Source organism: Physcomitrium patens, chromosome 20, assembly GCF_059467195.1.
Source record: "Physcomitrium patens ecotype Gransden chromosome 20, ASM5946719v1, whole genome shotgun sequence".
In the NCBI taxonomy this organism is placed as follows: Eukaryota; Viridiplantae; Streptophyta; class Bryopsida; order Funariales; family Funariaceae; genus Physcomitrium; species Physcomitrium patens.
The window spans coordinates 1,866,940-1,890,017 of record NC_143429.1 but is presented as its reverse complement, the minus strand read 5'-3'; the positions used below and the strand labels follow the sequence as shown (position 1 = coordinate 1,890,017).

At 38.7% G+C, this 23,078-nt stretch overlaps 2 protein-coding genes across 3 annotated transcripts; one reads left to right on the top strand and one right to left on the bottom strand.

The window, feature by feature from the left end:
- The first annotated feature begins 3,857 nt into the window (after positions 1-3,857).
- Positions 3,858-10,208, top strand: LOC112273539 (uncharacterized). The gene is made up of 12 exons (XM_024502443.3): positions 3,858-4,881; positions 5,061-5,176; positions 5,264-5,382; positions 5,533-5,695; positions 5,803-6,059; positions 6,166-6,311; positions 6,433-6,540; positions 6,653-6,894; positions 7,389-7,804; positions 7,922-8,101; positions 8,226-8,974; positions 9,089-10,208. Exons 1-12 carry the CDS (start codon positions 4,723-4,725, stop codon positions 9,851-9,853), a joined length of 3,420 nt encoding a protein of 1,139 aa, XP_024358211.1. The 5' UTR covers positions 3,858-4,722; the 3' UTR covers positions 9,854-10,208.
- A 3,872-nt stretch (positions 10,209-14,080) lies between these two features.
- On the bottom strand, positions 14,081-16,814 carry LOC112273057 (mediator of RNA polymerase II transcription subunit 22a). Of its 2 annotated transcripts, XR_016498944.1 has the most exons (5): positions 16,521-16,787; positions 16,117-16,350; positions 15,763-15,825; positions 15,278-15,640; positions 14,081-15,037 (listed from the first exon to the last, which is right to left on the bottom strand). XR_016498944.1 is itself a non-coding variant. In XM_024501400.3 (4 exons), exons 2-4 carry the CDS (start codon positions 16,303-16,305, stop codon positions 15,371-15,373), a joined length of 522 nt encoding a protein of 173 aa, XP_024357168.1. In that variant the 5' UTR covers positions 16,306-16,350; positions 16,521-16,814; the 3' UTR covers positions 15,163-15,370. The 2 variants fall into 2 exon arrangements, 1 of the variants encoding a protein (XP_024357168.1); XM_024501400.3 differs by lacking the exon at positions 14,081-15,037 and having other exon boundaries at positions 15,163-15,640; positions 16,521-16,814.
- Positions 16,815-23,078: the final 6,264 nt, after the last annotated feature.

Below are 23,078 nucleotides of genomic sequence, written 5' to 3'. Positions count from 1 at the left end.
ATAAAAAACATATATTCTGAGTTTTTGTCTCGCCAGAGGCACAATTAGTCCCACTCACATTACCGTTGGTTTACATACTTGAATAATTAAATGAAACTTTTCACTGATTTTCTCTATTTTTTCACTTCTTTTTCGAACAGGATTGACTCTGGATCTTTTCAGATTGAATTTGAACTCTTCCTTCATTGGTTTGAACATGTCCCACAAACAAAAAAAATAGATAAATAAATAAATCTAATAATAAATTAAGAATCTTATCCACTAGCATACTCTAAACTCAAAACTAGAGTAAGATGAAGACCATTTTCATATTTAATGTAACTATTTTAAAACAAACCACATGATCTTTGCCGTACTACACCTCGAGATGGGGCACCACAAACTATTTGTTGTTCATGTATTAAAATAATGTTCAGAAAACCACGTATCTATTGTTTTATGAAGATATAACGATATCCTTTATGTGAAATGGAAGATATCTACGTACTTTTAAGGTAGTTGGCAAGTACCTTTTTTCAACATTAGTTTATGTGCTCTTCTAAATTAAATTATATTGTGAAGAGAACACAAAAGGACAAAAGGACAAAAGGCTTATTATGAAATCTCGGGTATTGCGACCAGGTGACAGGTCCTGTCTGTACACACTAAATATTTTTCACTTTTTAGGGCGTTGATTATGTGATCTAATTAATTCATGTCTGAAGTTCTCTCACTTCTCGATTGTTTCCTATAAATTTTGGATGCTTAACTTTTGTGCTATCTTGATTGTTGTATGTACACATACATGTGTGTGTACGAATACATACATGTGCATGTATTTGTGTGTGCATTTTGATGATTTAACCATCTTAAATCGATTTTGAAATAGTACATATTGATGGGTACTTTCTACATTTATTTTGTAGAGAGTATTTCGTCTTTCTGCATGTTATTACTAAATTATATATATATATATATATATATATGTTATCAACTCTTACTGTTCAGAACTCATTTTGGATAAAAAAGCAAGTATCATTGGTGTCAGGAAAATATTTTAAATAGTAGTAATCATAGAGAAGCTAATTTGTACTATGAAACATAGGTAATATAGATATATATTCATGAATCCATAGAAAAGGTTTTATGCATAACTTAAAGTAAAATAAAACTTTGAAATCAGCAAATGGTACAACAAAGCTCGCTAAAATCATATTCATGTTTCTGTTTCTCGATTTGGATATTCTTGTAAACAAAAAACATTTAAACTTTTCAGAACAAGGTTAAATGAAGAAAAAGAAAAAAGAATAAACAGGAGTCTGTAAAACTAACAATTGAGTGAAATGCATTTTACAAGCTTAGGGCTTAGGGCATATTCTTCATTATCCACAAGCTGCTTGTATTCTAGAATTGAAATTTGCCTTTGAACATATCCTGCTCTGTGGAAGTATCCAACAGAGTGTTGAACAAACTCTCTTAAAACAGCATACATAAGCTAAAATCCACGATTAAAAATAGTAAGATTTTGGTAAACTTCTTCTACATAGGAATGAGAGTATTTTATTGGAACAGAATCAAGTTCATTAAATGAAATGAAGAAGCATTATGATACCCACATAATAAAAAATTGTCCATGTGATGAGATGCTAACAATCCATTACATGTAACAATAAAATATTTTGATATGTCAACCAGTATTCAAACTCACGTTCAATACAACACATCATCATTGAAAAATAATTTTACATAATTCCAAAATGAATTACAAAATTACGTAGCTAAACAAAATTTGATCCGACTTCCGTTTAATAATCTTTGTATGGACAGCCCTTGATTCCGGGGGGGTCAAGGCAATAGAACCCCCACCCCGACCCGGCCCGTCCCCGGCCCGGTGCCCTCGATGAAGGAATGAAGCATCGAAGAATGTCTGACGGGCATCTGTGTCCGTTGGATCTAGGATTCCGAATCCCAGGGTCGACATTGCTTGCGAGTAAGGATGCTGAGCTGGAAGCTGAGGTGGATGTGGATGATAAGCGTGGATGTGGAAAGACCCGGGTCCAATGGATGAGAGGCATCTATCCATGATCGTAGCCTGGTTAATGAATTGAATGCCTCCCTTTCTTTCTTCACTTTGTGGTCAGATCTCTCATCCTTTTGCTTTTTTCAGCTCACGTTCTCTATTCATTAGCTTTGCAGAATAGTCATAGTTCAATTTTGGTTTTGTTTTGTTTTGTTATGTTATATATATATTTAAAAAAATAAAAAAATAAAGGTTATGATCTGTTTGTGGGCCCTCTTGGACTGGATCCAAAGTTTTAGGCTTGGTACCACACCCACCACCAGAGCTGTTCATGATGGTTGACATTTATCTTGGATTTGCTTTTATTTTTCAGCATTGTTTATATATTTATTTCTGTTTTTACACTAATGGGGAAAACCAGAGGTAAAAACTATAGGACTGCTCATGCCATCATAGTTTTTGTTATTGCCATTACAACCCACCAACTACTTAACATTATTTATTTATTTATTGTTTAAAATTCCTAACAATTTCTTTCGAGTGGATAGAAAGATATTGAAAAAAAAAAATTGTTTAAATCGAAAGGTTTTGAAGAAAGATTACATGTGGTGGATGAGGGATTGGGATGGCAATAGCAAAAACTATGGTAGCAATAGCAATACCCTATAGATATATATATATATATATATCTATAACTAAAAAAAGAAGTAGCTAGTTAGATAAATATACACATACATATGTAGATTTGGTGATGGTCTCACAGTTTGGAACATTCTTTGAGAAGGTCTGGTCTCACTCAGTTGTGCAGTGGTGAAATTTATCAGGTGAGTGGATTGTTTAATTACCCACACAGGAAGGCTGCACAAACAATTATGTCTACCTACTTTGTATATATATATATATATATATATTTGTTCCTCTCACACATACACTTCTGTGTATAATTCAGCTGGATTGAGATTCCTTTGGGTAAATCAAACTCCTTAAATGTGGTGAAAATTTCCAAAAAATATATACTACAATACCAGAGTTGGGAGCCAGGACACAACAGCTCTGGTATTATAATCTCACATGCTGCACTGGTCCAATGTGTGTGGGTCTTTGATTTGGCAATCATGGGCTCACGATATGTTTATCTTTAGATATGTATATATGTATATGTATGTATGTATGCAACAACATGCACTACTCAGATCAATGCAAAAACTCAATAATACGCAAGGAATACAATAAAGAGAAAGGAAAATATATAGGAATAACTATAATCCCCAAACCCACCTGACTCCAACAGAAAAAAAATAAAGCAAAAAAATATAAGTAACAAAGTCAAACAAATTCAAACCTCGGGGAGCAACTTCCAATTTCCAGGGCAGAGTTAGCATTGGGAGAATAAGACCCTGGGATTCAAAAAACAGAATTAAACAAAGAGAGAAAATGGAAGCTGGGGTGCAGAGAGAGGCGCTAAAATAATAGTGTGTTGAAATTGAAGATGGATGGCGTCCCTGTGCATGATAGTTGCCGACACCAAATGGATTGTGTGTAACTGATAACTACATCTCTAATTTTCTTCCTTTTCTCCAGCTGGATGGATGGAAATACATATCTATATCTATATATATATATATATATACATGTGAAGGTAGAGACAGCCATTAATAATGGATTTAAAGGAGGGCATGATTTATCAGGAGAATTCCATTGCGTGATGAAGAAGAGAGTACTCCTCAGGCTGCCAAAGATTGCGAAGAGCTGCATTCCACAGGACGTGAAGGAAAAAGACCCAATTCATGCATTCACATGGCGCTCAGTAATGAGAGCGAAAGGGGCTCTGATCCCGAAGAATTCAATCCAAGTCTGTCCCGCTGAGAGGTAGACAGATTATGGCGATGCTCACTGATTTGGATCCCACAGCTCAGACGCCGCTTCAAGACAAACCGCTACAAGCTCAGGGACGAAGAAGCATGAGAAAGGTTGCTGGCACACGTAAGAGAGAGAGCGAGAAGCCAGCACGAGCCTCTTCCTCACCGCCCCCAGCGAGCTCGCAATTCTTGCAGTTTTGATATCAATACCCCCGTGGCTTTGGGATGATGGGAAAAATGCACAAAAGGCGAGAGTTTTGAACGAGATGTGAATTTCTTTTATGGGAGTTCGTTGAAGGGTGAGTAATGGCTGTCTCATGAGGAGGAGGGTGTGCATCAGACGATGGAGCATGCGGTCTCCGTCTCCCCCTTGATCCAGCTCACGTTTCTCACGAAGGCGCCAGTTAATGCCCGACATGCAGCAACAGTGTGGCAGTGATTGGCGTGTCCTCTTGAGCTCTGCAGATTTGGACAGTCGAGGTCGTCTAGCTTCAGCACTCTGGTGGTGGCAGCGGGGAGCTAGGCCTTGTGTGTGTGTCGAGGTTTCCGTGACCGTTGAAAGGTGCCTGTGTGATTTGGCGTCAGCAAGCTAGGGTGTCTGTTTCCGCAGCGCTGAGAGCCAAGAGATTTTGCGTCGTCGTCATCGTCGTCGTTGCAACCAATGCTGACCGAAAACTAGCCTCTCGTTTTGATTCACCATGTGCGTTCCACTTATCTCCCTGATCATGCCCGGCGTGTTGCTGCTGGTGAGGCACGTCGTTGTTGTCGTCGTCGTTATAACTTGAAGAGCTTTGTCCGAGGTTATGCGCTGGGCGTTGAGGTGCCTCGCCTACAGAGGTACTGCAGCTTAGTAGAGGGGAAGAGATGACGTTTCAGGTGGAGGACACTGAAGTGGATCCCCAGCTAGGGTATCCTTCTGCGTATCCCAATTTGTGCCGCCATGCCCACGCTACTGGTTTGCCTCTACCTTTCACTGAGGGCCCGCCGCAGCGCTTCCTGCCCTACTCTCCCCAAGCGGACGATGTAAGCTTCAGTCTGCACTTTTTATCCTGTTTGCCGTAGCCACGGATCCGCGGGGACCATTGTAAGGTCACCCACCGTGTGTGATATGCCCAGTCGAATGAGTCAGCCTCTTTTGTGCAACAAATTTCAAACTCCCATAACCCCTGAGAGTCTAATGGGCATGTTGGATGTTGAAGCAGTTTCAACATTTGAAAGAATGGGATACCGTGTTTCCAGTTCTTGCCGAAAGGGAGAAGGAGTCTTCGACGGCTCAAAAATTTGCAGAGGAGCTTTGGCAGCAGCTTGACCACCTCGGGTATGTACCAATGTGATTTGCATGTGAAAGAGCAGAAGCAGATTTAGATTACAGCCTAGCAACTAAAGCCATCAAAATGGAGTGCAGGAATGCTGGCTTTGATCCGGCAAAATTCAGAGTCGATCCTTACGGAAATGTAGTTTACTGGAATGCTGACCCCTCGTCGCCACTCGCATGGGACATTGATCATTGGTTTCCTCGTTCTCGTAAGCCCACTCGAACCCAAAAAAAAATTCACATAATCCTACTTTCTTTCGTGGGCACTGTCGGTGCTTAAGTCTGTCACTGGCAGTAAATTTTGCTTGATGCTCTCGCTGGATCGGGCCTTAAGTAGGTTGTCATGCTCGGTGTTTCAGGAGGAGGGAAGACAAAACTGCCAAACCTTCGGATTGTGCAATGGCAAGCATATTTGCGGAAACGGAATCGCCTCGAGTTTTTGGTGCCGTGGTGGGATTTGCAGCACGGGTGTTCCATAAACCAATTCCTATCTGCCTTCGCTGCCAAGAATGCTGATTTCAGGTACTTGCGCACAATTCTCTTCTTGAGATTGAAATTTTTAGTCCAATTTCAATCTAGTACCTCATCTGCGGACCGTTTCTGAGACATTGAAGCGTGCATCTATGCAGGAAGCGGTCGTTCGCGTTGTTCTTTGAAGGAGGAGAGGACGAATCTGTGGCTAGAGAGCATGTCGGCGAATGCCGTCCATGGCCTCAGCAGTTCCGTGAGAAGAAGGCACTCTGTGGCTTGGCGGCAGCAGCCATAGTAAACGTCTCAAAGGACAATGCGGAAGCTGGAGGTCAAGCTGCAAGCGTATCATCTAAAGCTCCAACGAGCTCCGATGGTTCACATATCTTGGGCACCTATCCCTTTGGTGCGATTTTAGGTACTGGTTCCAGAAGCATCAATCTACGTTCCTCTTCCTTCTTAAATTGTGCATTGTTCGCCCTTCCAATCTTTGTGAACCCTCACGTGTCTGCTTACCACTTCAGGAAGTTCACCCACGCAACTTTGGTCTGCTGAAGAAGAGGAGGCCGTGAAACGAGGGGTTATTAAGTTCGGACCCGGCAGCTGGAAAGAGATTAAAGAGGACGACTCCACTCTTGCCAATCGAAGTGCTGTGCAGATAAAAGAGAAGGTGAGCTTAATCTGCTGGAGGTTAAGATTTTTTCGAATCGGTGTCCTATCCTTACACCTGTACTAGAATGAGGTGCTTTTTCAAGTTTGACATGCAAGTCGTTGTGTTTTGTGTTGTGCAGTATCGGTTGATGAGGGCGGTGTCAAGGAACCTCGGGCGGGAATCCAACGGACCTGGCCGGAATGACCTTTTAGGACGCCAGTCTGCAGCCACTACTGCATTGCAGAAGGTATCACACGCACACACACACCCACAAACAGCATCTGAAATCGTAATGTACACATTTCTTTCTATCCAACCCTTCGAATTCCCATCTATCAATCGACGGCGGTGATGTGCAGGAACTCCGGGTGAAGATTATGAGAGAAGAAGAGAAACGAGAGAAGGAGGAAGAACTGGCACAATTGGAGGAGACGGTGATGAAGTTGAAGCTTGAGAATGAGAAAGAGAGGATCAAGTCTCTGGAACTTGAGGCCTTGCTTAAGAAACAAAAGCACCGTGTGGAAAAACAGCGGAAATGGGCTGAGAGCCAGTCGTCTTATCGTCTCTGCTTGGAACGAGTGCTGCGTGATACTATGCATCAGTATGCTCTCTCCCCCTCGGCCTCTCCTCCCTCCTCCTCCTACCCTTGAAAATCCTTTCGTATCCCCTTCCAACTTAGTTCATTCTTTCTCAATTCCGCTTCGATCATATCTTTCCATAGCAGTAGGGGTTCAAGAGACGGACTTAGACGAGAGCAATGAGCTACGACTTCTACATACTCCTCGATGTCATTTAGTTGGAATTTAGGTCTGTGGAAGATGGGCAGAAATACCGGCGAGGGATTTCTTACATACGTCAGGGGCGTTCACCTATTCCCGAAGTTTCATTTCCCAATATTGCTCTTGTTTCAAGTTTTGCAGCATCCGACTTTTTTTAGCTTTTGTTTAAGATTGCCCTACTGCGGAGGGTTGTTCGGCGGGGTGGGGCTGCTAGAGCTAGATTTGTTAAGTCAGTTAGTTTAGGTGCCCGTTCTTGATGAAGTTGAGGACATCTTCACTTCCCGTTCGCTGAGTGAATTTTGGTCATTTTTCGAAGGACCATGTCTTATAAGGAGCAGGCGAGGTTGACTCGAGAAGCATGCAACGTCCTCATCGCCTGTCTTGACTCCCAGAAGGCCTCGTGTGAAGCTATGGAAAGCGACCTTCTCCAGCGACACGCGCAGAGGGAGCTTTTGGAAGCAGCAGCAGCTAGAGTGAACGGGAGCAAACGCACCACTCTAGTCCAGAAAAAACTGGTCACGCAGGGGCGGGATATTGTTGATGTTAGCAGCTGCGTCTCCCTTCGAGCAACGGACCAAGAGGACGATGAAGAAGAGGAGAAGCTCGTCATGACAGCGAACCAGTTGTCGGGAAGTGATACTGGCGACGAGGGAGAAGACGAGGTTTATAATCTTCGACGAGAGTATCAGCAGGCTGCTGCACGAAAGTCACTCGTCAGACATGCAATCAAAGGTGACTGCTAATCACCATAGTCTAACTCTAGTTTTGGCCTTTCAAATCATATGCCTGATTTCTAGTGGGTTCTAGCCACGAGCTTCGTCTAGCAGCGAATTTGAGTGTTCGTTGCAGTTGCGATGCAGGTCGGAAATGCGAAAGATTCGATGGATTTGTCGCCGTGGGAGGCACCACCCGGCGTTGAGGCCAAAACTTCTTGCCCCGACTTCTTTATAGATTCCACAACAGGAGCTAGGTTGAGGGGGGATGTGCCTCAACCGCACCAACGGTACGAAGCCGGCAGTGAAACACCAGGTACACCATCCATATCCTCCGAGTGAGATGTTGCAACTGCCTAAGAGGAAACAATATCAGATCGCGTTTGATATGTTTGTTGCGTGCATCTTATGTGAAGATATGTGCATGTCGTACCTGGCAGAAAGTGGAAGCGATAGTGACTTTGCCGATGACGAAATGAGTCCTGCGATTCGCCTCTCTAGTGATGGCGCCTGCAAAGATAATAACGTATTGGTGAGCGAGTTGTCGCAGTTTCACGATGGACCGACGTCTGAACTTCGTGACTTTTGTACTCGAAACTCGAAGCCAGGTTTGCGTGCTCTGGACATGGCGGGATATGATGCCTTCGAGCATAGCCAATCCCCGGTAGCAGAACCGACCTTAGATATTTCAGTTCCAAGCGCAGGAGAGTCAAGGTCTGATTCCAAACGAGAAGTCCAGAAAGATGTCATTATGGTTCAAACCGACAGCTTTAAAGCCAACGCAGATACAGCGGCATTAAGTAAGCAACAGTACTTAGATGAGCTTCTTCAGCAAATTCGGTTCCAGATACCTACGTCGGAGGCAGCTGGGGAGGCTATGGCGGACGGTCCTCCGTGGATGTCAGAAGGAAACCTTGACGAGCTTATGGAGCAGGTGCTGGCTACGCATCTTGACAAAGTTAGACGAAACGATGCCAGGCAGCACCAAAGCGCCGACGCCGATGATGAGGAACTGAAGGATATTGGAAAGTCGAACCTGGACAAATGGCTTCAAGTTTTGTTGTTCAAGGATGTCGAATCCGCTCGCTCCTCTCCTGGCCGCGATGCACCTCTTCAAACGATCTCCCCAGCATTGTCTTCCATAAGTGTGGCAGCCATGCGTAAAAGTCTGGAGCTTGCAAGTCATCAGGTACGATCAATATTCAAATTTACAGAAACTCTGTATTTTTAAAGGTTGATAGAAAGTTCGAATGCCCGGTTCACTCAAACACGAACATTATCTTGACGCATTCTCTCACTTCAGGATCGTATGAGTAGAGAAGGCGAGAATGCCGAAAGACCGAAGAGCCTGTGGGGAACCTTGCTGAAGAAGCTCAGCGTGAAGCATCAGCCGGGGCAGGAAAATACGGTGTTCGAGCCCAAAGACGATTACGAGATCGTGGACGAAGCGCGAAATCTTCCAATCCCGCACCGCGATGCGGACATCAGCGACGTAGTGAAGACGCTTCTGAAGACCTCTCCTGCCACTGTCCCAGTTTCCGAGCACAACCATAGCAACGGAAATTTGGCGGAGAGTAGGCGATCCAGCTGCGATTCAGCTTGCGCTCTTCCAGGCTGGCCCGGCGGCTTCCAACTCAACACCATCGCATCTAGCCACTGCCCCAAAGATGTCATTACCGGCATCTCGAAGGAGCCAAGCTCTCTCCCGAACGACTCTGCCTCCATCTGGGCGACAGACACAAGGGTTGAAACCGGTTCGCATGTGCACGCGCTGGAGATGCACCCACACTTCCTCGAGGAGCGGCACTGTCAGCGACCCCTCTCAGACGTCGACGAGATCTCGGAGACCGAGAGCGTGGACAGCCCAAACCCACCCTGCAGCCTCCCGGCGCCGGAGGGCAAATCCCTTCCCCACAGACCTAAGAAGAGCCGGTCCATCAAAGTGGCAGGCTTCGTGGGATGGAAGAAAGCCCCCAAGTCGAAGCTGGAGACGAAATCCTCGCAAGACGATGAGCTGCCGCGTCGTGCTCGCTCGGATCCACCTCCTCCTGTGAAGATGGATCGCTGACCATCGACGCCGTAAACAGTGTGTGCATGATGTGGCTCCCAGTGATCTTCGAGTAACCATCAATTAGACAAGTTGAACTAGAAAATTCATCGTGTTTGTGTCTTAGTGATGAGATTGGTCGTTCTTTTGAGAGCTAGAGCTTGGCCTGGAGATGGCCGCCAAGTCGATCGATCAACGTCGACGTTGTCGGGGATCAGGGAGTGCCGCTATCACATCCACTATCAGGAAAGCTATCAGAAACAGTGTCATCACAAGGAAAATTATAAATGATTGTGTTTGTGTTTTGAAAACCTGATATAAGTAGATGTTAACATGTGTAACACAAATGTGTTTCACTTTATGGTATGTTACCAAATATCTTATTACGTTCTTCAATGTTTTTGTTTGTAGGACTGGGATGCTTGTTTAATCTTTTGATCCAATTTAAGGTAAGATATTTATTACAGTTCTGATTAGGAACTACAACTCATGAATTATTATTTTATTTATTTTCTTTAGTAACATGTGTAATATTTTTTCAATTAAGTAATGCGACTTATTCACTGTAAAGCACTAGAATAGTACTTACTGATTAAGTCATATTTTGAACTAATACTTTGGTAAAGTTTGTCATGAATATCATTTATTAGACAAAAGTGCCAGTGATACTTGAAAAAACCATGTTTGTTAAAAAAATGTTTATATTTTTTTGTGAATGATTATCTTATGTTTTTAATCTCCAATACTATTGAAATTTTTGTATTTTACCTAAATTGACGAAGAGTAAAATAATGTCTAATTGAAATAAAATAAAGAATATAAACACATGTCAACTTGTCAATCATTAAAAAAAAATTAAAGCATGGTAAGAAATAACATGTTTGGCAAAGAGACTTGCAACACACATATATCTTCAAAGACTTTGTTGAAATAGTGCATAAAGATGCGTTGTGTGAAGACAAAGGTAGTACTCTTTACTCCATAAACCATGGAGGAAAAAAAAAAAACTTAAACTAAGGATCTGCTCATCCAAAAAAACAAATTAAAAAAATGTGATACTAAAGTTGCAAGCTCCGCCCAACACCGTCCACTAGTACTTTCAGAGACTAAAGAAATCCATGGCCTATAAGCAAACATCTTAATTTTTGGAGAAAGTTGCTAAAATTCCAAAAATATTAAATATAAAGTCTAGATTTTTTATTTTATTTTAAATAAGGGTAAGAAATAACATAGTTTTGTTTATTCTCTCAATATCTCCTCTTCTTCATTTTATTCCCCTCCTCTTTAATGTCTTGTCCTCATTCTTAGTATCTTCTCTTCATACTCTTGTGCATGTTCTTGAATTAGTGTAAAAGATGCAAGTTCTTTTAGAAGCAACTTGTATCATTTCTCCTTTGACCATAATTTTTGTCGTTAACTTTACTACACATTAGATTGGTGTAGTTAGAACTTGTATATGTGCAAGAATTTGATGTCTTTTTGGCATTTGAGAATGGTTTAGGACTTGCTATTTAACTTTTATTAGCTTCAAATTTGATGTGTCTTCTTTACATTGTATAAATAAATTGATTTTCTCTATTAATCTTGTGAATAACTTGATAGTTGAGAATTTAGCCTTGGTTTGACTTGCTTGAAACTACAAAATAAATTATCTAAAGATTTCCTACAATTCTTAAATAATTGATCAGCTGAATTTTATGCTTACAACAATATCATGCAACTTTAGGCTCATATCAACTATTCTGTATGAATTGATGTGCATTTTATTCTTCCTAACAAGACTATATTAATTTTCAGGCTTAACATTGGAGCACTTTTAAGACTTACATCATCAAACAAAATGTTAATTTTAACTCTTAATTATTTTATAAGTAGTCTTATTCTTTAGTATGTTGTGAAAACTCAAATTTGTTAAAATTTACAAGTATCTCTTTGAAGATGCTAGAATTATCTCATATGTAAAAAAGGTACTAATATCTTTAATAGTTGTAAAGAAAAGTACTTAAAAAACAACAAAGTATAACATTATAATACCTTGATTTTTTTTTAAAAACTTTACACTGAAAGCATTTGAAGATTTACATATACCACATATACAAATTGTATCTACATAAACTTAGGCAACTTTCATTGTATATCTTCAAAGTCTTTTATTAATTTAATTCTTTTCTTTTCTTTCTTGACATTCTAGATACATTTATTTTTCTCTCCTCCTTCCTCTCAAAAGCTAGCAATCTTGCAATATTTTTGTTTAGAATAACTTTATTGTATGCAATTGTAGTTCAAATTGTATGAGAGCTATTATTAGATGTATCTAGTTGAGATATAATACTTACTTTTTTTTTTCTAGGTGTAATTATTACAACTATTTCAATTAAAGAATATTCTTTGTTGCCTATCAATGTTAAATGGCTTGAATTATTGCTCAATAATTCTTCTACAATTTGTATTTAGCATTAAATGGCTTGAATTATTGCTCCTGGTATTATAGAATTGACAAGACAAAACATTATTTTATGCAAAAAATTAAGTATAATTACAGAATTTTCTTGGATTTAAAGTTTTTTCTTCAACACCTTGTATTTTTAGTTGTTTTTATATTTTTTCTTTAGAGTTTAGAAATTAAAGAAAGTGTCTACAAGGCAAACATAGATGCATTTAAAAGTGTTCCTCCACCAAGTAAGCAAGAATTTAATGCAAAGCATATAAAGAAGCTTTGATTGATAATTATAGCTCAAGATGTGGCTTCTTCGAAAGTGTTTAGTGTTGCTTGTTGTTTGCATTGCTTTTAGTAAAGAAAAAGTTATTGAGGTCAAGTGTATGGCAAAAATCAACTTTAAATATTTTGATTCCTTCAAAACTGATAATTACAAATTGTATTTATGAAGGTAGTATCTGAAGAAATAGGAGAGTATTAATATTTGATATCTAATAAAAAAACAAAGAATTATTTTATTGTATCATTGACACTTTGTTTGTGAGCACTTTGGACTCTCATTGTGATAAAGATTAACTTATTGTATTTCTTTCAAACAAATTAATTGTTGTAGTCATTATTATAGATTTTTTTTTTATAATTCCAATGACACTGAAAATATGACATATAAATGTGCTCTTAGTATCTTCTAATTGCAAGTTGATAACAACAATGGTAAAATTTGTGGTTATAAAATCATAATCAAGACATTTTGCCACTTTAAATTGTGTATAAAGTACCTCTTGTGGAGTGCTACATTGTGGCCTTAATTATTTATGAGATGTTAATACCAAAATTACCTCAAATCATGCCCCGACTTTTTATGTAGTTTCTTTCTAAATTCTACCAAATATAATGTTGAAGGTTTGGGGATTCTAAATTGCATTGAAAAATTCAACACAATAAGGTATGTCTTACCTAGGTATGTGTTATTGGTTCAATCACAATAGAGATATGTAAAACTGTTATTTTCTTTCCATTTCTCTTTCTAATAAACACATTAATAAAATTATGTTTATTACAGTCATTGTGTTTATGGATGCACTTTGCTCTATATGGAAACAAGAAATAATTGGTGTGGAAATTGATAATGACTAGTGCATAACTAGTCAAATCAATAGTCTTGGTTCTTAAATTAAATGTGTTGTTTTGTTTGGAATTTTTTGAATTTGGTGCAGTTTGCATTAGCTAGATTTGATTATGCAACACATTTTTACTAATGCTTTAGACAAGCAATTTCTATACAACTTGATTGCTCTAATTGGATATCTCTAATGGCAGCAAGTTTTCATTTCTTAAATAAGTACTGGATAAAGACATAACCAAAATTGTTGTTGAGCAAGACTCATTGAATACACTTAGAGATGAACTACCTCTTGTTATTCCAACACAACTTATCAAGCTAAACATGCGTCAATTAGTAGAAATCTATAAACTGCATTTAACTTGACTTTAGACTTTGTTCACCAACGCTGACCTTGAGTTATTTAGCCAACAATTTGTTGTTTTCCTTTCTGCTTATTCTAACAAATCAATACTTTTCACCATCGCTGGTTATTCAAACATTACAACTTTGAATTTCTAATAAGCTTGGGCGACTACTGGCCATTGATTTTTTTTTTAAATGCAATTCCGTGGTGGATTTGCTTCTACTTCTCCAAATATTGCAACAATGAAAAGTGATTCTCCATTTTAAGACATGAGAAGTATATATCCCAAACTGTCCTCACAAATCTATCCAGAAGGCATTGTGCATGCAAAACAGTTTGATGTATTGTTAAAGCTTCCTACTGTCTAAATATAGAGAAATTACTCTCATTTTATAAATTCCAAGAGTTTTGGAAATAAAATCACATTTTGATCCGAAAATAAACTAATTTATGTATTTTTGGCAATTTCCAAAAGTAAGGAGGCCTTCCCATGAGCATTTCCAGGAATCCCACAGGCTCATAGTGGCTGGCCAGGCTGCAAGCTCTCGCCCAGATTCATCGAACTAATGAACCCCGGATACCAGTCTAGGTTATCCAAAGTGTCATATTTTCCTGCTGTGCGTCCTTATCCTCGAAGCCATTAATTGTTGAGGTGGATTGCAATCCACTCCAGGCAGAAGTGAGTACTGGGTCCGGCCACAGAAGATGCGGAATCCGAGATGGCGTGGGAACCGTGCGAGCCCATAAGTTTCAAGCCGTCACTGCATTCGTGACGCTGTCGAGAAAGCTCACATGTTCACATGTTCAAACCGTTAAACTAGCCATTGCTGTAACATGGTACAGCATTAGGATACAAATTTGAGGGGTCCATCGAAAGTGTATATGTCCTCTTGTCCTTCGAAAACGCTTCAGACGTTGATCATGTCGGGGCAAAGCTTACCATGGAAGTTAGCTATTTCGGAAGGTTCGATTTCGTATAGAAGGTTCACAAAATGAAGGCGACGCTCATTGATCAACAGCAAAGCATTCATTTTCCTTAGAAAGAAAAACATCAGTGAAGTGACTAAGAAGCCAGAAAATATTGAATAACTGGTCCGAGCGAGTAATCTGGCTTTCCACACATCACGACGCCCAGACACAAAAGACCAGGTCACAGAAAGCTCTATTTCGCAAATTAATGCAGTTTCAATCCACTCAATCACGCCAGATATTTAGTTTCTCGGTGCGGGGTCACCTGAGTCGTTGTGAGGCCTCGTTGACGTCACACACGGATATCCAGGAGAGCAGAGAGCACAGGAGCTGCCATAAGAAACGAGGTATCATGTACTGAGCGATGAAAAGGGCCCAGGAACGACGACCTTGGCCGATCTCAGCATTGTCATGCGGCAATGTTACACTCCAATGCATGACGAACCAGTACAGAATTCAGCCTAAGCAACAGATGTAGGGTTTGAGGTCTAGCTCAAACCAAGTTTATTGAGAAGTACACTTCGAAAAGAAGCACTAGAAATTGCAATTTATGGCACTTGGAGTACAAACCAGAGGATTCTCTCAAGAAGAACAAATTTACTAGTAACGTCCAGGAAAGGCCAACTAGAATTCCCGGGACATCCTGTGGAAGGAATTAGTCTATTAGACAACTCCATTACTCGGATGCTGGAGCATTTCTGTATCAGCTTCTAATGACCGGAACGGAGAGGCGTAGTAATGAGTCTCCAATTCCTGCAAAGAAGCAGCAATTTCATCTCCGAGGTTGAACAGGAGTTTATCTGAATCTTGGCTTTGCTCTCCGAACTTGACAATCCGTTGATTAATGCTCCGGTTTAATGACAAAAAGTCTGAAAATACAGCTGACTGTTTTAGTTCCGAAACCAGCTTAAGTAACGAATCTGCGGCCTGCACCTGCACAGCGGAGGATAAGACTTGAGTGAACACGGACAATCAAATGTGTTATATTTATATATATATAATGCAAAGACAACCCAAAATTCAGAAATTCATGGGATGATGAGTAACAGACTCACTACGCGAGCTGCGTGGACCTCCATCTGAAATGCTTCTTGTCCATTCCTCACCGGATCATTTATCTATCAGCAAACATCAATAAAACACCGATCAACAACTTAAAGCATCCACTGATTATCAGCAACTCGCTAAGGTTACAAGCATCTTGAGACAAAACCAAAACATAATTAATCCGAAAATAAGGACATGAAAACGATCCAACGCGATCAATTCAACTTATTTCCAACCAACACTTACAGGTAGAAAAAAAGAAATAGATGCCGAAGCAAATTCAATGCATCACACAGTTGAGGATGACAAAATATGCGGTTCCGCAATCAAACTGTGCGCAAACAGGGCAATCAGCTTCTCACCCGAGCAGCCTTCAACAAATGCGAGAAGTTATCCAATAAGCTTCCGATGTCCGCATCTGCTCTTTGCAGAAGGGACCGCTGCCTCTGTGCTGCTTGCGCTGCCGCTGCGGCAGTCGGGCCAGCTACACCCCCGGCACCAAAACTGCCCACACCTCCGCCTGGTCCACCTGGATTTCCTGGTTTGTTCATTGTGCCACTCCGCCACTACACCCAGAACCACTAAACCCTAACACTCTGAGCCACCCGCAAACACCAGTTCCATCAGCATTCCAACTAGAATCCAAGATGACAAACAACAAAGGATCCCGCACTCCGCATCCTTCAATCCACCACACAAACAGAGCTCTATTTGTGATTCAAAATCCCAAATCGACATCAATTTGAAGAGTTTCGAATGAACCCACTTTCAGATTGCACACCTAGCACCGAAGCTCCGGATCCCAGAGCCGCATGTTACTGCCAAAATGTGCACAGCGGGGAGCCTGCCCATTCCTTCGTGGGTTTCACGGTTGCAATCGACGACCTTCGGTGAAAACCTCACCGACTCCGACACCCGATCCTGCTTACTGAGGATTTCCACAAAAAACGGGGTTACCGACACCGGGAAATACCGAAGCACGAGGGTTCGGAAGCATCGGCGACCTAAACCCTTAAAGAGCATTTGCGATGTGTTCCATGTTTGTTGTTTGTGCAATTCAGCTTTCATAAATAAGGTCATGTAGTAATGAAGGTGGCTTTGAGCAAACTTGATTTATTTAAATGAAATAAGACCAGTAATTCTTGGGTGTAAATAGTGTTTGTTTTATTGAGTTCATTAGTAAGTAATAATACTTGTTAATAATAAGATAATAATAGTATGTATTACTAGTAGAATATCAATCATGTTTGTGATTATACAATGCAGCATAAAAAAATCATAAATTTTTTAAAAAATTGCTAGTTTATAGTTTTTAGAACATATACATGATAGAATATAGTCTCACTTGTGTATAAGTTTTCAAGGAATAAAATTAGTTATTATGGGGTCTCTCTTTACTCCATCTTTACAGGTGAATAAAGTATTGAAAGGTTGTATAAGCTGAACTTTTAACTAGAGAAGCTAGACACATTGGTTTTATACCACAAATCACTTTGTTTTTGGATAAATCCAATCAACATTTTTGCATTGATGTTATAACAATTTTGTTGCACATTGTGTATGCAATGACAATTAACAAAGCACAAGAAAAAATGTTAAAAATTGGATATACTAAAGTATCATTAGAAAACAACATGAGGCAAGTTGTTGGATTGATATGTAACATTGCCTATAATAAAGTGCTATAGTTGTGGGTGTAGATGTCTAATAATTGTTCTTTTTGTTTTAATAAGATGGTTGAAAGTTTAAGCATATAGAATGATGCCTTCAAAGAAACAAATGTTCAAACAAAATACATTCACATACCATATTGTTAATCATAATTTATTTTATTTTATTTTAAAATATTTGAATGAATCTTATATTATTCATAATTTATTTTATATTTTTTAATTATTTCTTTTTAGTAATTAATTATAGTAAAAAATCCTTTATTTGAAAATCACATAATTAAATTAATTAGACTTCTAAACATTACTTAAGTTATAAAAAATCTACATTTGATAGATATGTTTGCAGTTACCAAATAATATCACTAATTGTTGAAGTAAAAATGAAAGTAGAATAAATTACCTTGTAGAGGATATTACCTTAGGTAAGTTGCTAATGGTCAAAGGATTGACTCTTGGTGCATAGAAAGGGCATCCTATAGATATAGGACAAAGTCAAGGACCAAGAGTCAAAGTCAAGAAGATAAAGTATGAACAAGGAAATATCCAAAGACTAGATAAGAGTAATTAGTGTTTGACATAGGATACCTTTGTGGTTAGTAAGATGCCAAAGGATCCAAGGACCATAAAATATCCTCGAGGTACATTAGATACCAAAAGATCCTAGAACCAAGGATCATGTGTGTAAAAGTCAATGAGTGGAAGTTGTCTTGTAGGGTAGCAACCATAACCTATAAGTATTGGTTGTTGGAAGTGAGAGACATCTTACTCCATACTCTCCTTGTATACAACCTTGTTGATACTATATATTATAACTTCAAAGTTCTATTTCTTCAATAGGTTATGGGCCCACTCACCTTTAGTTGTGAGTTTTGAAGTTCTTTGAAGTTTTTTTTGTTATTATGAAGAATAGATCTTATGATTGTTGCTGATGTTAGAATTTGGTATCTTCTAAATCTCTTTTTGCATCTAGTTGTTGATGTAGTTATGTTCTTACTTGTTGTTAAGTGCATTCATGGTCTTAGAGATTGTTATACACTTTAGAATGTTGTTTTAGAACACTATCCGTGTTTTTCATTGCTCATCTACTTTATTGATACACTAACATTGAACTTTCATGTACTTAAGTTCCTAATAGATCTTCTTATAGTCAAAAGAGGTGTTATGAGACATTAGAGGTGATAAAAGAGTGGCAAAGCTTGTAAGAGAGGTTTTGATAGTATGTAAAACTTGTGAGAAGTCTTATAAGTGAAGGTGAGAGTGATCAAAGAATAAAATCATTAGTTTACTCACAAAGAGGGCATTTTGGGATTCTAAAGCAACAACACCTTCTTGTTGATTTTGAGAATTCTATCTTCTCTTTTGTTGATTTTCTTTGATACACCCCTTCTTTAGACATGGCTTCAAGTGAGGGTGAGGGTTTGAGAGTGATTGAGAAGTTTAGAGGTGACAATTTCTACCATTGGAAGAAGAAAATAGAGCTTTTGTTGGCTTCATTGGACCTTTGGAATATTGTTGATGAAAGTGAAGAGCTTCCTAGTGATGATGTTGATGTCAAGGTGAAGAAGGAGTATAAACAACGTGAAACAAAGGCTTTTGGCATAATTACAACAAATCTTGATGATGCCAACTTTTCACATGTAATTGCTTGTAATAGACCAACAGAAGCATGGAAGACTCTTTGCAACATCTATGAGAGTACAAACCTTGGTAATATTCTATGGAGAAGGAGGAAGTTCATAACAATAAAGATGGAAGAAAGAAATGACCTCATGGCTCATGTCAATAAGGTAAAAGTACTTGCAAACCAACTAGCAATTGTTGACACACGAGTTGATGATAGAGAAATTGTGTTGACATTACTCATGAGCCTTCTCGAGTCCTACAACTACATCATTGTGGTATTGGAGTCTATCAATATGAAGAAGCTTACCATAAATTATGTCACATCAAGACTTGTATATGAAGTAACCAAGAGGAAAAAAAGGGAGCTTCAAAATAATGATTCGGCTCTATTCTCAAGAAAAGGCAAAGGTAGCTTTCCACACCAACGTGATAATTCAAAAAACAAGATAAGGAATTACTATATTTGTGAAAAATCAGATTATTTTGTTAAAAATTGCTACAAGACCAAGAGAAGAGATAGGAAAAATGCAAATAATACTAGTGTTAGTTTTAGTGGAGATGATTATACTTTCAAGGCAAGTGAAGGAGCCTCCATGGCTACCATGTCTAAGTGGATTATAGATTCGATTGCCACAAAGTACATGACACCATACAAGTGTTCATTTGACACTTATGAAGGAATTCCAACAACAAAATTATGGTTAGGAGATAATAGCATGGTGTAAGCCATTGAAATTGGTTCCATTGTAGTGGAAATTGTAGTGAAGGACTAAATCAAGAGGATCAGATTGAAGGAAGTCTTACATGTGCCAAAGATGAAGAAGAATCTTCTTTCAATGAGCAAACTTGTATCACATGGTTGTAAAGTTCAATTTGACATAGATGAGTGTTTTGAAAAGACATTAAATGGACAATATGTTGCCAAAGGCCTTAGAGATGGCAATCTCTACTTCATTAATTGTAAGAAGGTAAATGTAATTGAAGTGAGGGTATATGCTGATTTTTCACAAAATCAAGACAAGTTTGGCATTTGGCATTAATGACTTGGTCATTTGAATGCCAGAAGCATGAAAGAGCTCCAATCTATGGTAAGTGGCTTGGATCTTAGTCAATTGAGCCACAATACTATGACACTTGCTTATAAAGGTTGTATCCAAGGCAAACAACAAAGGGCTTCATGTCCAAGTGGAATTACAACACATACAAGCAAATTATTGGAGATGATTCATTTTGATGTTTGTGGACCAATGAAGAAATCATCAATTAGAGGAGTAAGGCACTTTGTAACATTTATGGATGATTTTTCAAGAAAGGTGTGGATATACATTATTAAAGCTAAGAATGAGTGTTTCTCAAGATTTAAAGAATTCAAGGCACTTGTGGAGAAGCAATGTAAGTGGAAGATAAAAATATTATGAACGAACAATAGAGGTGACTACATGTCAAAGCATTTTGATGAATTTTTGAGAAATCAAGGCATTGCAAGACAAACCTCTACTCCTTACATTCCACAATAAAATGGAGTTGCTGAAAGAGCAAATCATACCATTATTGAGATGACAAGGAGTATGCTTCATGCATAAAATCTTAGGCATGAATATTGGGTAGAAGCTGTGGTCAATGCAGCGTATACAAGGAATAGATGTCCAACAAGTGCACTCACATCAATGACTTTCCAAGAAACTTGGAGTGGCAAAGAACCTTGTATTTCACATATCAAGATCTTTGAATGCCTTACTTATGCGAAGAAACTAGATTGTATGAAGTCCAAACTTGATGCAAAAGGAACAAAATGTATATTTGTTGGGAATTGTGAAGGTACCAAAGCATATAAGCTCATGTGTTTAGAAACCAAGAAAATCATTACAAGTCGTAATATAAAGTTTTTGGAGCACAAGAGTACTTGTGAGCACTTAGAGATGTATCCAAGTGGGAGTAATGGTGTATTTGTGGACACATCTTTAAATCCAGCAATGAAAGAAGAAAAAGATGATGATGATAGTAAAAATGGTGGAATTTCAAATGAAGATGAAGAATCAAAGAAGGTAGATCATAAGATGCCTACAATTGCTAAAACTAGTAATGAAGACAATCAAGATGTTGAAGATGATGATGGTAATGAGGAGTACCAACCTTTAAGTGTGAAGAGACAACTTTTAAGAAAAAAGAAGTTTGCAAGAGCTATTGGAGTGCATGAAGGTGAATCTTCATCAAGTGAAAGGAGATGTCCTTTAAGAGATCAAAAACATCTTGGTACATAGTAGAAGAATTATATCTTTCTTCAAGTAAGTGAAGAACATGTCAATGTTGCACTCCTTGTTGATTCATTGAGTTTGTGTGATGTAATAAAGTCCACGGATGCTATGAAGTAGAAGAATGTCATGGAAGAAGAGTAAAAATCACTCATGGACAATGGAACATGGAAATTGACTCAACTTCCATCAAATTAATCTTCAATTGATTGTAAGTAGGTATTTTGAACCAAAAGCGGTACAATGGACAATGTTGTGAGATACAAGACTAGGTTGGTTGCCAAAGAATATTCACAAGTTTTTGGAATTGATTTCAATGAGATATTTTCTCCTATGGCCAAATTCACCACCATTAGAACTATTGTGGCAATTGAAGTAGCAATGGACTTGGAGATGCATCAAATGGATGTAAAGACAGCTTTCTTGAATGGAAAGTTGGAAGAAGACATCTACATGGATCAACCTCAAGGATTTGTTGAAGATGGAAAACAATACCTTGTTTGTAAGTTGAAGAAATCCTTGTATAAGCTGAAGCAATCTTGAAGGACACGATACCAACGTATTGATACATTCTTTGTAAATGAAGGGTTTGTAAGGAGTGAAGTTGATCATTCATTATATGTGATGCAATCAAATGAGTTCATATTGATTGTCATCCTATATGTTGATGATTTGATCTTCTCAACCAATGTTATGAAGATGATCGATTGGTTGAAGGCAAAGTTAAAAAAAGAGTATGAGATGAGTGATTTGGGAGAGCTTCACAATTGTTTAGGAGTGGAGTTTATAAGAGATCGTGCTAAGAAGACCATTACAATGAGCCAAAGTAAGTACATTGAAGAAGTATTGAAACAATTCAATATGGAGGAGTGTAAGCCTATTGGAACATCTTTGGATGCCAATTTAAAGTTGATGAAGCTCACGGAAGAAGAGTTTGCTGAAGATGAAGGACAAATGTAAGATGTTCCATACAAGGCAACAATAGACTCACTAATATATGCAATGGTTAGCACAAGGATAGAACTTGCAGATGTGGTGAGTGTTGTGAGTCAACACATGTCAAAGGCTGGACCAATCCATTAATTTTGATGGTCAAAGGCTGGACCAATCCATCAAAAAGATCATGAGGTACTTAAAAGGTACTTTGAACTTCAAATTATGTCTTGGAGGTGATGACATTACTATGCATGGTTATTGTGATGCAGATTGGATTAGAGATGCAAATAATAGAAGGTCAACAACGAGATATGTATTCTTTGTTGGAGTGGGAGCAATTTCATGGAATTGTAGAAGACAACCAACAATTGCAAGGTCAATAATGGAGGTGGAGTACATGGCAGCAAGCTATGGTGCAATGGAAGCAATATGGCTAAGACAACTTTTGGAGGACATTGGAAATGTGCAAATGGAAGCAACTCCAATGAAGTGTGAGAACCAAGGATGTCTTGCATTTGCAAAGAATCCAAAGCATCATTTAAGGACTAAGTTTATTAACATTCAACATCACTTCATAAGAGAAAAGATTAAAATGGGAGTGATTAATATAAAGTATTGTGCAACAAAAGACATGCTTGTTGATTTGTTGACAAAGGCATTAGTAAAAGATAGGCACCACATATTAACAAAGGCATTAGGATTGAAAGTCTTTTCGCCAATAGCAAAGTGGGAGTATTGAAGTAAAAATGAAAGTAAAATAAGTTACCTTGTAGAGGATATTATCTTACATAAGTTGCTAATGGTCAAAGGGTTGACTCTTGGTGCATAGAAAGGGCATCC